Raw genomic sequence first — 16,261 nt, forward strand, 5'->3', positions numbered from 1 at the left:
CGCGCACGCACACACACCGAATGCAGTTTCCTGTCCTGGCCATTCCACAGTCAACGTTATTGGCAGACGATCAAATGGGGCAACAGGGACTTTGTTTCAAGACTGTGACAAGCTTCTAAAATATTGCAACAAGTATGTGACTTTTTATTTTTTACGCTTCTTCTCTGCAGGTTTGTTCTTTCCCAAGCTTTTGTTCTTGTAATTGCTGATCCTGTTCACCACGTTGCTGGAAAAAAAACGAAAAGCGGTTCCAAGTATAGGCATTTAATGGAGGGTAAACGTTTGAAGAATGTATCCATATTGAAATGTTGTTTTATTTTGGGGTGTGGTATCAGTGTGCCTACATTTTCAGTTTAATTACAACCCACTTTTAACAACGACACGTGGCTTAGTCATGTCTGGGTAAAAAAGAAAAAAAAAATGCCTGCCTTCCTTCCTTCCTACCTACCTACCTGATCTGTCAGACATACAGTACAGGGTGTTCCTAACTTCCTGTGTGTGCTGACAACACTAGGTCTGCTGACCTGAAATCCCAAGCAGTGTTGTCACCGCGATGTGCGGTGGTGTCGATCATAAAGTAGGTGTCAGCGTTGCCTATAGTTTACGTAAATAGAATGCATTAAGATAAAAAAAAACTTCCCGTCTTTACATCCTCTTTACTTGGGGTCCCCAATATCAATAATTATTGTTCTTTTCACCTCTGGAAGATTTGCCCCCCTTCATGACCAGGCCATTTTTTGCTGTACTGGACTGCATTACTTTGACAATTGCAAACGCTGTACCCAAATAAAATGTCATATTTTTTTCACACAAATAGAGATTTCTTTTGGTGGTATTTGATCACCTCTGCGGTTTTTTTTTTTTTTTTTTTTTTTTTTTTTGCGCTATAAAATTAGAAATTTTGGGAGGGGGGGGGGGAATCTTTTATTTTTATTTTTTTTTTCTGCTATAAAACATTCAATCTTCTTCTTTTTTTTTTTTTTTTTTTTTTTTTTTTTTTATTAATCCATACATTTTAGCAATATGATTTCTGCTACATGCTTTTGGTTAAAAAAAAAAAAATCCCAATAAGTGGATATTGATTGGTTTACGCAAACGTTCTAGCTTCTACAAACTATGGGATATGTTTGTGCAATTTTTTTCATATACTAGTAATGGCAGCCATCAGCGACTTATAGCAGGACTGCGATATTGCGGTGGGCAATCTGACACCTAACTGACACTTTGTGGGCGCCAACACAAAAAAAAAAAGACATTTTGACAAAAAAATTTAATTTTATTTTATGCTTTAAAACAAATGTAAAAACTAATTTTTCATCGTCAATTTAGGCCAATATGTATTCTGCTACATAATCCCAATAAGCGTATATTGATTGTTTTGCGCAAAAGTTATGTTATAACGTCTACAAACTATGGGATAGATTTATAGAACTTTACATTTCATCCCCTGCACACACACACACACACACACACAAATAGAGCTTTCTGTTGGTAGTATTTGAGCAACTCTGCATTTTTTATGTGATATAAAATTTGAAATTTTGGGGGAGGGGGGAAAAAAAATCATATATATATATATATATATATATATATATATATATATATATATATATATATATATATATATATATATATATATATATATCATTTTTTTTTTCTATAAAACATATCCAATACATTTTTAAAAAAAAACAAATCTAATTTCTTCAAACATTTTTGTGATATATATTCTGCTACATATTTTTGGTAAAAAAAAAAAAAAAAATACCAATAAGCAGATATTGATTGGTTTACACAATTGTTATAGCTTCTGCAAACTATGGGATATATTTGTGCAGTTTGTTTTTTTTAATATACTAGTAATGGTGGCGATCAGCGACTTAGAGCAGGGATGCGATATTCCGGCGGCCAGTCTGACGCCTGACACTTTGTTGGTACCAGTGACAGTAATACAGTGATTGGTGCTAAAAATATGCACTGTCACTGTACTAATGACACTGGCTGGGAAGAGGTTTGACATCTAGGGAGAGCAAAGGGTTGGTGTACTATGTGGTGCTTTTTACTAAGGGATGTGCTGGATTTTGATCACAGAATCCACCCCCCCATATGTCAGAACGGAGATCTGCTTTGTTTACATAGGCCAGTGACGGTGAACCTTGGCACTCCAGATGTTTTGGAACTACATTTCCCATGATGCTCAACTACACTGCAGAGTGCTTTAGAATCATGGGAAAAAATGTAGTTCCAAAACATCTGGGGTGCCAATGTTCACCATCTCTGACAAAGGCAGATGCCCGTTCTGTGTGGTTCACAGATTTTCGGCGGTGGTTCACTGATTCGCGCAGATCGGCTTCTGCTGTGAGGTCTAGGAGGCCGCACGGTGTTTCAGATCTAAGCTTCGTGTCACATTGGGAGATCCCCGCTGTGGGTGACTTGCACATGGACATTTTAGAAATCAAAAAAGGTTGCGCTCCAAACTAAACCGTGAAGGGAGGAGCGACGTACTGACGTCGCAGCGCGCTACATCTGTTGTTTGCAAGCATGGGCGTGTGTACGGCATCCGGCTGGCCGCAATTTTTTACTTATTGCTCCTGTTTTTATACGCCTACGGCGTTTGTTTTTTATAATGATAAATGTCCTACGGGTTTTATCTATGGCCATCTTATTTCTCTTTATTTAAGCCATTTTGCACCACCAGTTTTTTGCAACGGCCCTTTTTTGCAGTTTATGTAACTGATGTAGCCGTTCTCTGTGTCGATGCAGATTAGTGTAAGGCTGCATCGCGTTGCATCGAATGCGAAATAATTTTTAACGCTTCTAATAATGTGTACTTTCTTCTAGATCAGGGATATGCAATTAGCGGCCCTCCAGCTGTTGCAGAACTACAAGTCCCCTGAGGCATAGTAAGAATGACAGCCACAAGCATGACACCCAGAGGCAGAGGCATGATGGGACTTGTGGTTTTGCAACAGCTGGAGGCTAATAGCACGTCCCTGCTCTATCCAAAGCACCGAGTGTGATTTCTGTCTCCTCTCCCATTCCTCTTTCTGCTTCAGTCACTTCTGACTATCTATAACCCCCCCCCTCGCCCGGGCCAGGCACACAGCAGGTGATTGACGGCCTCAGCTGTACGCGTTTCCCTATGTGACCACTCAGGTCTCAGATTATACCCAGCTCTGTGCTGTGCAGTGTGAGAGAGAGCAGATCCCTGCCCCCTGATTTCTGCAATGTTGTGTAAGGCCTGGTTCACACCTATGCACTTTTTTTTTTTTTTTTTGTGCCTTTTCAGTTTTGCAGAAACACACTACAGTCCATATAACTATGGCTCATGTTCACATCTATGCATTTTATGGAAAGGGCCAGGGACTTTCTGGTTTTTGATTCCAAAGACTTCAATGGATCGAAAATGTGTATTGAAAAAGCGCAAAATGCATCTAGAATATGTAAACTACAACCTGTATAGGTGTGAATCGGGCCTAAATTCTGGACTTTGGATGAAGGGGGGAGGGCTGCAGATAAACAGGTACAACTTATGTAGGATTTGTTTCCCCCCTCTGTGTACCATCTGAGGCCAGTCACTTCACTGAGTGTATGTAAGGGTTTACCCCCCGCTTTAAATCCCTCCCGGCATCTCTCTGGTCACAGCCAATCATTGGCACCCTGAGAGGAGTAATAGAACCTCGGAACACTCGGCACGTTTTGCATTGTTCTAGGTATTTCTGCTATATAAATTCTAGGCCTCGTTGCAGTTCTATAAAGACTTTGGAGAGGGCTGTTTCATCATTTCCTCCCGGTGACCCCCTGAGAGAGAAGATCCATTACTAAGCTCTGCATGGGGGCCTCTCCGCTTCCAGCCCACGGGGCCCCACTCAACCTGAGCTGGGGCTCCCCCCCTCCATGAACTGCTTAATCATTTCGCTTTTCCTTCCTGCTTCTGCTTTTTACTGCTTTGTTTGAATCCAGCTGGAAATAAAAATAAATAAGACATCAGTGCCAAAGACCTTTTAGTGGAACATGGTAATTATGAGTAATTAAAGTTTTATATATGTGCCTACTCCCTGTAATGTTTACAATGGGAAGGGGACGTTTTTTTGTCTCGTGGCAGCAGTGCCACCTAGTGACAAAGAGCCTGTTACTACAGCGGATGGGCAGACGAGGCCTGTGTGTACACTCCATTACCTTGTACGCTGGTAAATCACCACCCGCCACATTCTTCTGCCCTGTATGTACGTTTAGCTGTAGAAGGATGCACTGCTTACTGTTCAATTTTCTCAACAAGGTACTGGTTTAACCACTTCAGCTCTGGAAGGTTTACCCCCCCCCCCCCTTATGACCAGGCCATTTTATTGCGATACGGCACTGCATTACTTTAACTGATATTTGCGCGGTTGTGCGACGCTGTACCCAAATAAAATGTAGTTTTTCACACAAATGGAGCTTTCTTTTGGTGGTGTTTGATCACCTCTGCAGTTTTTATTTTTTGCGCTATAAAATTTTAAATATTGGGAGGGGGGGGGAAAAGATAATCCTATTTTTTTTTTCTTTTTTCTTTCTGCCATAAAACATATCTAATAAAAAAAATATATATATATATATATATATATATATATATATATATATATATATATATATATATATATATATATATATATATATATATATATATATATATATATATATATATATAATTATAATTTAAATCTTATTTCTTCATACATTTTAGCAATATGATATCTGCTACATGTTTTTGGTTAAAAAATACATTAAAAAAATCCCAATAAGCAGATATTGATTGGTTTACGCAAACGTTCTAGCTTCTACAAACTATGGGATATGTTTGTGCATTTTAATTTTATATATATATATATATATATATATATATATATATATATATATATATATATATATATATATATATATATATTATCTACGACTTAGAGCAGGACTGCGATATTGCGGCGGGCAATCTGACACCTAACTGAAACTTTGTGGGCGCCAACATAAAAAAATACCATATTTTGACAAAAAAAATTTTTTTTTCTATTTTATGTTTTAAAAAATTTAAAAATCGCATTTTTCATCATCAGTTTAGGCCAATATATATTCTGCTACATAATCCCAATAAGCGTATTCTAGGGAATAAAATGGCAATTGCTGCAATATTTTATGTCACACTGTATTTGCCCAGCAGTCTTTCAAATGCAATTTTTTTTGGGGGAAAAAAACACTTCAATAAATAAAAAAATGAAACAGTAAAGTTAGCACAATTTATTTTGTTTTAATGTGAAAGATGATACGTCGCGAAAATTGTGAGAGAATCGTGATCTATCTTCTAAGCAAAAAAAAAATCGTAATTCTCATTTTAGCCAGAATCGTGCAGCTCTACTCTACTGTACAGTCAGTAGTGTGGCCAATCACGATGCAGTGCACGCACATGTGCAATGCAGTTGCACCAGCCCAACACTAGGGGTGCAGCTGGCACATCTTACACATGTGGAGTATGTACATTGCATATGTGGTGCAGGCAGTATTGGGAAAACACAATTTGTAGCTGAAAGATGATCTTCTAAGAGGAATACGAAGTCACCGTTCAGTCGTGCTTCCAGATGTTCTGTAATGCACAGTGTATGTGTTGCAGTGTGGATGTCTCTCGGGTCACAGATGAGATCAGCTTCTCATGTATTTTCCTGTTTTATCTCTCTTGTCCTGCAGTTTCACAATGCAATATCAGCCTGAAAAAGCAGCGGAACAGAAGCATCTTCAGCTCACTCTTCTGCTGCTTCCGCAGCTACAGCGTCGAGCCGCCATCCTCCAACAATAACACCAGCCCGCTGCCTCCGTTGGTGGAAGAAAATGGCGGCGTTCAAAAGGTAAATGTTTTAGCACTTTATATATGCATAATCTGTTTAAAAAGTAAATAAAACTTTCTACTTTTACAACCACTTTAATGGCTATACTATACAAAAAAAAAAAAATCAAAACAGAACAAAAAGTGGCAGCAAACAAATCCTATAGCAGTTGGGGGTATGCAATATATTTATATAACTCTTACATTTTTTTGACAGTTGAAATATTTAACATTAGTTGTCTATTAAAGCAACTTTATTTTTATTTTTTTTAATAATGTTGCTTTAATAGACAACTAATGTTAAATATTTCACCTGTCAAAAAAATTAAACAGAGTTATATAAATATATTGCAAACCTCCAACTGCTATAGGATTTGTTTGCTGCCACTTTTTGTTCTGTTTTGATCGTCCTTTTCCCTTTTCCCCTTTCCTTTCCCTTCCTTTCCTTTTTTTGTGTGTAGCATAGCTATTAAAGTGCTTGTAAAAGTAGAAAGCTTTTTTTTTTTCTTAATGCATTTTCTGCATTAAGATGAAAAAAAAAACAACCTGTGTTCATCTCCCCTCCCACTCCCTTCCCCGCAAATACTTACCTGAGCCTAATCTTGATCCAGCACTGTGCCTGAGAATAGCGTCTCTCTCTCTCTCTCTCTCTCTCTCTCCTCCCTTGACATGGAGGCAGGAGCCATTGGCTGTCAAACAAATCCTGTAAGGAGGGTTGGGCCTGTGAATGTCAATAGACACAAAGTGCCTGGCTCGGGATCGAGCCCGCACGAGTGACCCCATAGCAAGCGGCTTTCTGTGGCTGCACTCAGAAGGGGGAGGAGCCAGAAGCACCAACGGGGGGATTCTGAAGAGGAGGATCGTGGCTGATGTTGGCAAAACTATTTCACAGAGTAGGTAGCTATAACATGTTTGTTTAAAAAGAAATACCATTAAAATCACTTTAAAGCGCTTGTAAATGCTCGTGTTTTTTTCTCTTTAATGCATCCTACGCATTCGCACAGAAGTCGCATCACGGCGCAGGATGCAGTAAAATATCTGCTGAGCTGCACACTCAAGGCTCCGTGTACATTACCACTGACAGCTGGGAGAAGCATTCATGACAAAAGAGACCAATAGGTTGACTCTTGTCATAAAACACCACCTGTCTGTGGGTGTATGTTTTTGTTTTCTTTTCTTTCTTTTTTTTGCCCAGAATGGCGGTAGTGCCGGTGGGGAGTCGCCCAGAAGGGGCGGTGGTGCCGGTGGGGAGTCGCCCAGAAGGGGCGGTGGTGCCGGTGGGGAGTCGCCCAGAAGGGGCGGTGGTGCCGGTGGGGAGTCGCCCAGAAGGGGCGGTGGTGCCGGTGGGGAGTCGCCCAGAAGGGGCGGTGGTGCCGGTGGGGAGTCGCCCAGAAGGGGCGGTGGTGCCGGTGGGGAGTCGCCCAGAAGGGGCGGTGGTGCCGCTGGGCAGTCGCTCAGAAGGGGCGCTGGTGCCGCTGGGCAGTCGCCCAGAAGGGGCGGTGGTGCCGCTGGGCAGTCGCCCAGAAGGGGCGGTGGTGCCGGTGGGCAGTCCCCCAGAAGGGGCGGTGGTGCCGGTGGGGAGTCGCCCAGAAGGGGCGGTGGTGCCGGTGGGGAGTCGCCCAGAAGGGGCGGTGGTGCCGGTGGGGAGTCGCCCAGAAGGGGCGGTGGTGCCGGTGGGGAGTCGCCCAGAAGGGGCGGTGGTGCCGGTGGGGAGTCGCCCAGAAGGGGCGGTGGTGCCGGTGGGGAGTCGCCCAGAAGGGGCGCTGGTGCCGCTGGGCAGTCGCTCAGAAGGGGCGCTGGTGCCGCTGGGCAGTTGCCCAGAAGGGGCGGTGGTGCCGCTGGGCAGTCGCCCAGAAGGGGCGGTGGTGCCGGTGGGCAGTCCCCCAGAAGGGGCGGTGGTGCCGGTGGGCAGTCCCCCAGAAGGGGCGGTGGTGCCGGTGGGCAGTCGCCCAGAAGGGGCGGTGGTGCCGGTGGGCAGTCGCCCAGAAGGGGCGGTGGTGCCGGTGGGCAGTCGCCCAGAAGGGGCGGTGGTGCCGGTGGGCAGTCGGCCAGAAGGGGCGGTGGTGCCGGTGGGCAGTCGGCCAGAAGGGGCGGTGGTGCCGGTGGGCAGTCGGCCAGAAGGGGCGGTGGTGCCGGTGGGCAGTCGGCCAGAAGGGGCGGTGGTGCCGGTGGGCAGTCGGCCAGAAGGGGCGGTGGTGCCGGTGGGCAGTCGGCCAGAAGGGGCGGTGGTGCCGGTGGGCAGTCGGCCAGAAGGGGCGGTGGTGCCGGTGGCCAGTCGGCCAGAAGGGGCGGTGGTGCCGGTGGCGAGTCGCCCAGAAGGGGTGGTGGGGCAGGGTAGCTGCACTGACTGAGCCATAGACTTCTATTACACCCTGCAGATGTGGTGCACTTTTTAAATGCGCACTACAACTCCTGCATTCAGGAGTTTGATTCGCTTTTTGAAAGCACACCGCACCCGCAGGGTGTAATAGAAGTCTATGGCTCAGTGCAACTACTCTGTAGGCACACTGTGAAAGCAGCCTAATAATATGTCCATTACAAAAGTGCAGTGTCTGGGATGTGTAATACACCTGACCTTTTCCTCTTCCAGCTTCTGCTGGCATTGCTCTCCAGGCTGCTAGGTGAAGGGCACTTGGTATCACTCCGCCTGAGACAGGAGCTTGGAATTGCATAAGAAGTGTCGGCTTATGCGGCTCCTGCTTCTTCCGCTGCTGGCACTTGTTCCATGCACTCTGCTCCTCTGGGATGGCGGTTCAGGAACCCATTGCCTGGGATCTAGGCTTAACAAGCCTTGGTTTGAGGTCACCAACCACAGAGGGCTCCGCAGGCAACAGGTTGAGCACCCCTGCTCTAACCAGTCCATTAGTGGCTGGAAATTATATGCCCTATCCCGACTATTCTATGCCCACTATTCTGTGCCCATTGTTCTATGCCCTATGCCCACTATTCTATGCCCTATGCCCACTATTCTATGCCCACTATTATATGCCCTAACCCCACTATTCTATGCCCACTATTGTATGCCCTAACCCCACTATTCTATGCCCACTATTCTATGCCCACTATTCTATGCCCACTATTCTATGCCCTAACCCCACTATTCTATGCCCTAACCCCACTATTCTATGCCCTATCCCCACTATTCTATGCCCTATACCCACTATTCTATGCCCTATCCCCACTATTCTATGCCCTAACCCCACTATTCTATGCCCTATCCCCACTATTCTATGCCCTAACCCCACTATTCTACCCACTATTCTATGCCCCAACCCCACTATTCTACCCACTATTCTATGCCCCAACCCCACTATTCTATGCCCCAACCCCACTATTCTATGCCCCAACCCCACTATTCTATGCCCCATCCCCACTATTCTATGCCCTAACCCCACTATTCTACCCACTATTCTATGCCCCAACCCCACTATTCTATGCCCCAACCCCACTATTCTATGCCCCAACCCCACTATTCTACCCACTATTCTATGCCCCATCCCCACTATTCTATGCCCTATCCACTGCAAACCTGCAGCAACCTTCCCATTTTCCTTTCCAGCAGTTGGGTCGCATGCGCTGAATTACTTTTCTTATGTTTTATTACAAGTATTGTGCCGTATTTTTTTTCCATAGTAGTATTTTATTAATACCCAAAAGGCCTGTGTTAGGTTAGTGGTGTGCGCGGTTCTTTAGATTAGAAAAGCCTAAAGCATTTAGAAGCAGTTGCAGGGAAGTATTTCTCGTGTGCCGTGCAGCCGATTCATACAGACCTGGTGCTATGAAAGCAGCAGAGTGTGGGGGGTCATTTAGGAGCGAAGACTGTTGGAGAGGAGACCTCATTCAGGGTGTCGTCTGTCATCAGGAGTCTCTTCTTTTCAAGCAGCTGCAGTGATTGTCACATGCCGTCCTCTGGTGCTGTAATTTGTCTCCTTATAGACTGCTGGACGCCATAGTTGTCACATGCGGGTTTGTGCGTGGAGTACAGCTGGTGTCCTATGAAAGGGTCTCACCTTTAAGTCAAAGGTTTGCATACTGGCATACAGGGGCTGGCAGAGCCAGAGGAGTCAGCCAGGTGATGGCGACAGCTTGAGACCTTTGGTCATGAAAGATTGATTGGAGTTCCAATTAGAATTACTTTAATTGGCTTAAAGAGACCAGGTCCCTGTTCATTCAGAAGGAAGTGACGAGGTCTGCATATAACCCATCCTTCCAGGCATGTATACCTCCAAGCTTCCTTCACAATGCACTGGGGCTGCCAGGGAGCATATAAACTCCACTATATGTGACGGTTGCCAGGCTTGGCTGGCCACTTATCGGGCCCAAAAGCCTTCATATGGCATGCTGCTATATGGGTAGGTGGCAAGGGAGCATGCCAGAGGTGTGAACACTGTGGGTTTGCCCTGAATTCAACACGTTATAGCCAATCAGATTATAGTGATTGGGTTTAGATCCATTTTAAATCTTTTTTAATTTTAAGTTCACTTCTAGTGTTTTTTGTTCTTTTTAATAAATCCTACCCCACCCCACCCTACCCCACCCCACCCTACCCCACCCCACCCTACCCTACCCCACCCTACCCTACCCTACCCTACCCTACCCCACCCCACCCCACCCCACCCTACCCTATCCCACCCTACCCTACCCCACCCCACCCCACCCTACCCCACCCCACCCCGCTCTATCCCACCCTACCCTACCCCACCCCACTCCGCTCTATCCTACCCTACCCTACCCCACTCCGCTCTATCCTACCCTACCCTACCCCACTCCGCTCTATCCCACCCTACCCTACCCTACCCCACTCCGCTCTATCCCACCTTTACCCCACTCCGCTCTATCCCACCTTTACCCCACTCCGCTCTATCCCACCTTTACCCCACTCCGCTCTATCCCACCTTTACCCCACTCCGCTCTATCCCACCTTTACCCCACTCCGCTCTATCCCACCTTTACCCCACTCCGCTCTATCCCACCTTTACCCCACTCCGCTCTATCCCACCTTTACCCCACTCCGCTCTATCCCACCTTACCCTAACCCACGCCGCTCTATCCCACCCTACCCTAACCCACGCCGCTCTATCCCACCCTACCCTAACCCACGCCGCTCTATCCCACCCTACCCTAACCCACGCCGCTCTATCCCACCCTACCCTAACCCACGCCGCTCTATCCCACCCTACCCTAACCCACGCCGCTCTATCCCACCCTACCCTAACCCACGCCGCTCTATCCTACCCTACCCTAACCCACTCCGCTCTATCCCACCCTACCCTAACCCACTCCGCTCTATCCCACCCTACCCTAACCCACTCCGCTCTATCCCACCCTACCCTACCCCACGCCGCTCTATCCCACCCTACCCTACCCCACGCCGCTCTATCCCACCCTACCCTACATGAATACATGCCTTCCCCCATCTTCACTGTACAGTCCTGTCTAGTGCTCCACAACCTTTTACTTTAAAAACCCTTACATATAACCACTGAAATGACTAGCCTCAGGGGATACTCAGAGATAACACAAATTCTTTATAAGCTGTACCTGTTTATCTGCATCTCTCTCTCCTCTGGCCTTATGACAAAAGCTGTGTAGGCTGAAACGCGTCAAGTCGCTGCATCTGTAATTTGTACACTGACTTTCTCAATCCATCCAAGATTTTAAAAGCAGTATTGGAGTGGTCATGCGGATCATTTGAATTATCATATACAGCCGGGCAACTGTGGATCGGGCAGACTCTTTAGATGTGGGATCGAATGGGTAGTAGCACTAATGCTTGTTCAATGCTTCTAGCCCTCTCTCCTCTACAGCCGTTCAAAGTACAGAATTTACACAGCATTTCTCAATTCCAGAAAGCAAGGGGTGGGAATCTGACATCACACACTGTACAGCATAGAGCAGCCAGCTGAGTGTATTCCAAGACCTGAGTGGAGCGAAGACACACCCCCCTCTATACGGTCTTAAAGGTAAACATGCACAGCTAAAGCTGTAATTCACCTTCTGTGTGCTTGAGGTGGGGCATACCCGTGCACAAGTGACCCATGCAGATGGCAGAGGGAGGAGAGAGCAGATTGGAACCACAGTAGGTGCTTTGGATTGAGGCAAGTACACACTATAGAAGGATATGCTTTGTTTTTCAGAGGTTTACAACCACTTTAAGGTTGGATTGGGGCTAGCTTGTCCTAATGGCATTGTGAGCAGCCAGGTTCTAAGCAATATTTGTACTAAGCACTCCTTACCTCAAACCCAAGGGTTGATCATCTGTAAAGTAGTTTATGTATCGGGATCAGAGGTAGCGGCCTAGGAGCAGAACCAGGTCCACACGCTCCATACTCTAATCCTGGTTTCACCTCCTTCAAGTAAAACACTATTATACTGGTATGTCTATTAGAACCAATTCTTATTTCATTGGTCCAGCACTATTGCATACCTAACCAGACATCCAGCCATCTATGACCAGCTTCAGCATGCCTAGGTTTTATGGAAATACTAGATTTAAAGCATTGCAGTGGAAAAAAATGACCTCCTCAGAACCTTAATTTCGAGCTGAGTAAAATGGACAACAGGGGATGCTTCTAAGTGTAGCAATTTAATTCTTATTGTTAAAAGCAGTAAAAAATGCACTCACATTTATAAAAGATGAAAGAAGACTCACACTATATTGTCAAAAGTATTGGGATGCCTGCCTTTACATTCACATTAACTTCTTAATGACATTACAGTCTTAGTCTGTAGGGTTCAATATTGAGTTGGTCTTCCCTTTGCAGCCATAACAGCTTCAACTCCTCTGGGAAGGTTTAGGAGTGTGTCTATGGGAATGTTTGGCCGTTCTTCCAAAAGCGCATTTTGTGAGGTCAGGCACTGATGTTGGACGGAAAGGCCTGGCTCGCAGCCTCCTCTCTAATTGATCCCAAAGGTGTTCTATAGGGTTGCAGGCCAATCAAGTTCCTCCATCCCAAACTCACTCCTCCATGTCTTTATGGACCTTGCTTTGTGCACTGATGCGCAGTCATGTTGGAACAGGAAGGGGCCATCCCCCAAACTGTTCCCACAAAGTTGGGAGCATGAAATTGTCCAAAATGTCTTGGTATGCTGACGCCTTAAGAGTTCCCTTCATTGGAACTAAGGGGCCAAGCGCAACCCCTGAAAAACAATCCCCACCATAATCCCCCCTCCACCAAATTATTTGGACCAGTGCACAAAGCAAGGTCCATAAAGATATGGATGAGCGCATTTGGGTTGGAGGAACTTGACTGGCTGGCACAGAGTCCTGAACTCAACCTGATAGAACACCTTTGGGATGAGTTAGAGTGGAGACTGCGAGCCAAGCCTCATCGTCCAACATCGGTGCCTGACCAAACAAACGTGCTTCTGGAAGAATTATCAAAACTTCCCATAGACACACTCCTAAACCTTGTGGACGGCCTTCCCAGAAGAATTGAAGCTGTTATAGCTACAAAGGGTGGCCCAACTCAATAGTGCACCCTGCAGGCTAAGACTGGGATGCCATTAAAGATCATGTGAGTGTAAAGGCAGGCTTCCTAATACATTTGACAATATAGTGCATCTTAAAACCAAGGGAAGTCATCTCGGGAACCCGGGCCAAACTGTTGCAGTCAAAGGAGGTGTAGAATGAAGCCACCTGCAGCATATAGAGCTACAATACCCCCAGAGCCCTTTGGACAACATGGGTATATATGAGGGTGACGTTGCATGCCGTGGGTTTGGAAGGGGCCGTGGCTACGTGTTTCAAGACAGTAAGGCCCCTTTTATACAGGCTTGAGAAAGAGAGGCATTACTGCCTTGAAACGCGTAAACCAAGCACCCGAAATCTGACATCCTGGAATATTCCCACGCTGTCCAACTGGCTCTGATGGTGTTGTAGCTCTACATGCTGCAGACGTCTTCTCTCTAGACCTTCCTGGATTGCTGCAGTTCAGCCTGGTTTTAAGATACGCTGCTTTTCACATTACTAAATGTAAGTGCATTTTTACTGTTTTAATAATACAGTAAACACTAACTTGCTATGCTTAGAAGCGCCCTCTGGTGTCCATTTTTACTTTATTACAGATGACCTTCAATCTGCTGAGGAGCTGCTCTGGGGGCCAAGCAAGCTGTCATTTTATATGGACTTATGAACTGTGTTTTAGCTCTTACCACTTTTGATGCTACTGACGGTATTTGCGACCATAAAATGATCTGATTTCAAACTAAGCTTTGCATTTTACCAAGAGTGCGTTTTGCATAAACCAGCTTGTCACTGATGTTTTATGCAGGTACAGGCAATCTGCGGCCTTCATCCACAGAACATCCAGTGGAACGTGGTTCTTCCGCTGCTATAGAGCCTCATTGTACTTCTTCTGACGTGTCCTTGCCACGCTTCCTTTTCATTTCCCTTCCAGTAGATTTCTCATTTAGTAATCTTTCTGCTTTTTGTTCTCTCGTAGGGTGATCAGACGCAAGTCATTACCATTCCTACTGTATGTATTTTTATTTTTATTTTTATTTTACCCTTTTTTTATCTTCTTGCCATTTTATTATTTTGCTTTCTTGTTTAATATGTGTTTTGCTGTTCTTCCATCTTCCATTAACATCTCTGCTAGAAAACTGATTTCAGCTGGTGTGATAACTCGCACTTTTGGCCGCCTTCTAATAAATTGGCTCTTTTATTGCCTGACTGTTGCTTGGTTCATACTTATATTTATGTGCCTAATTTTTCTATTCAACGTAGTAAATCCTAAATGTCGCGGGAGTGGAATGAATTTGGGAAGCTCTCAGAGCTGTCTAAGGCGGGAGGAAGCACACCTTTCACAATCTGAGCAGCGCTGGGGATAAATGGTCCTTTCAAAGAAGCATTTGATCATCTTTTTTTTTTTTTAATCCATTCATTAATGTCCTATATTTATATAGCATCAGTATATTACTTGGCACTTTACAGAGCGCGTGTACCCAGTTATGTCCGCTCCTGACCAAGTAGAACTTGCGCTGCAATCCCTATCAGCCCCCGTTCACACCTTATGCGAATTAGATGAGCGCTTCCCTGCATCTAATTCGCATAGTAGGAGAATGTGACTGGCTCCCTATGGAGCCGGTTCACATATCTCCGGGGCGGCTGCGGAGCGCAGTGCAAAAAAAAACGCGTGTGTCTTTGGCTCAGTTTCAGGGCCGAATTCAGGCATAGAATCGGCCCTGATTCGTCCCTGAAACGGGGCACAGGGACGCACAGCGCTCCTGTGCGTTCCGCAGCGGGTTATAGTGTGAACCTGGGCGCACAGTCATAGGAGCGGGCACGTGTTTTGCATGGATGCTGATCGGTCTGTACAGCCTGTTTTGAAATGAGCTTTAGAGCCCTTTCACACTAAGCCACGGGGGGGTGTGTGTCGGCGATAAAGCGGCGCTAAAAGTTTTTTTTTAGCGCTGGTATTCAGCCGCTAGCAGGGCGGTTTTACCCCCCCGCAAGCAGCCGAGAAAGGGTTAAAACCACTGCAAAGGGCTGCTGTAGCACTTTGCCGGCGTTACTGCTCCAAAGATGCTGCTAGCAGGACTTTTTTTTTATTTTTTTTTACCATCCTGCCAGTGCACCGCTCCAGTGTGAAAGCCCTCGGGGCTTTGACATTGGTGACACAACAGCGGCTGTTTCAGGGCGGTTTGCAGGTGCTATTTTTATCACTGTAGCGCCTGCAAAGTGCCCCAGTGTGAAAGGGGTCTTAGATCAGGGATATGCAATTAGCGGATCTCCAGCTGTTGCAGAACTACAAGTCCCATGAGGCATAACAAGACTCTGACAGCCATAAGCATGATACCCAAAGGCAGAGGCATGATGGAACTTGTAGTTTTGCAACAGCTGGAGGTGCGCTAATTGCATATAGCTGCTTTAGATTATATAAGAGTAGTGTGATTAGCAAGCTTTGACAAAGTGTTTGCTTGAGCTTTCAGCAAGCTTTGTTGAAGCCTGTAGGGTCCATGCATGCTGGGCTTAGAAGAAAAAAAAAAGTTGCTTCTACAGGAGTTTTGCCTGTAGAAGTAGCTCAGTGTTATCCTTTGTGTGTCTGCACATTAGGAGATTTTAGGCTAGGTTTCCATTATTGCGACCTGAAAGTCGTGAGATTTTGCTGTGATTTTGCTGTGACTTGAAACAATGCCTGTGTGGTCTTGAGGCCTATGGACCTCAAGTCGCATCAAAGTGGGACCAAAGTAGTGCAGCGACTACTTTGAAGTCGCACAGATATGAACAGTACTTTTTGGCGATCATGAGGTGTGACTTGTCATGCGAGTCTGCAGTCGCAATGTCAAGTCGCACTAGTGGAAACCGAGCCTTAGATGCATATTTGAAGCTCAGCGTTTAGAGGCAGAAAAAAAAAAAAACTGCTGAAGACTCCTGAACTCCTGTACAAGAATGCTCTATATAAATCTATA

General features: G+C 45.6%; 1 protein-coding gene across 4 annotated transcripts in view; it reads left to right on the forward strand.

The window, feature by feature from the left end:
* The window catches only part of CTDSPL (CTD small phosphatase like), a 134,401-nt gene that overhangs the window by 85,985 nt on the left and 32,155 nt on the right, over positions 1–16,261 (forward strand). For 3 of the 4 annotated variants that reach the window (XR_013277489.1, XM_077490679.1, XM_077490677.1), the window contains exons 2-3: positions 5,713–5,870; positions 14,293–14,325. Coding sequence is in view for 3 of the 4 variants with exons in the window: in XM_077490679.1 (XP_077346805.1) it covers positions 5,713–5,870; positions 14,293–14,325 (191 nt within the window). In the remaining variant the exon portion in view is untranslated. The remainder of the gene's footprint in view (positions 1–5,712; positions 5,871–14,292; positions 14,326–16,261) is intronic. The other variant, XM_077490678.1, reaches the window with a different exon arrangement.

Source organism: Lithobates pipiens, unplaced genomic scaffold, assembly GCF_037356315.1.
Source record: "Lithobates pipiens isolate NorthernLeopardFrog02 unplaced genomic scaffold, aLitPip1_a1.2 Scaffold_19, whole genome shotgun sequence".
NCBI lineage: Eukaryota > Metazoa > Chordata > Amphibia > Anura > Ranidae > Lithobates > Lithobates pipiens.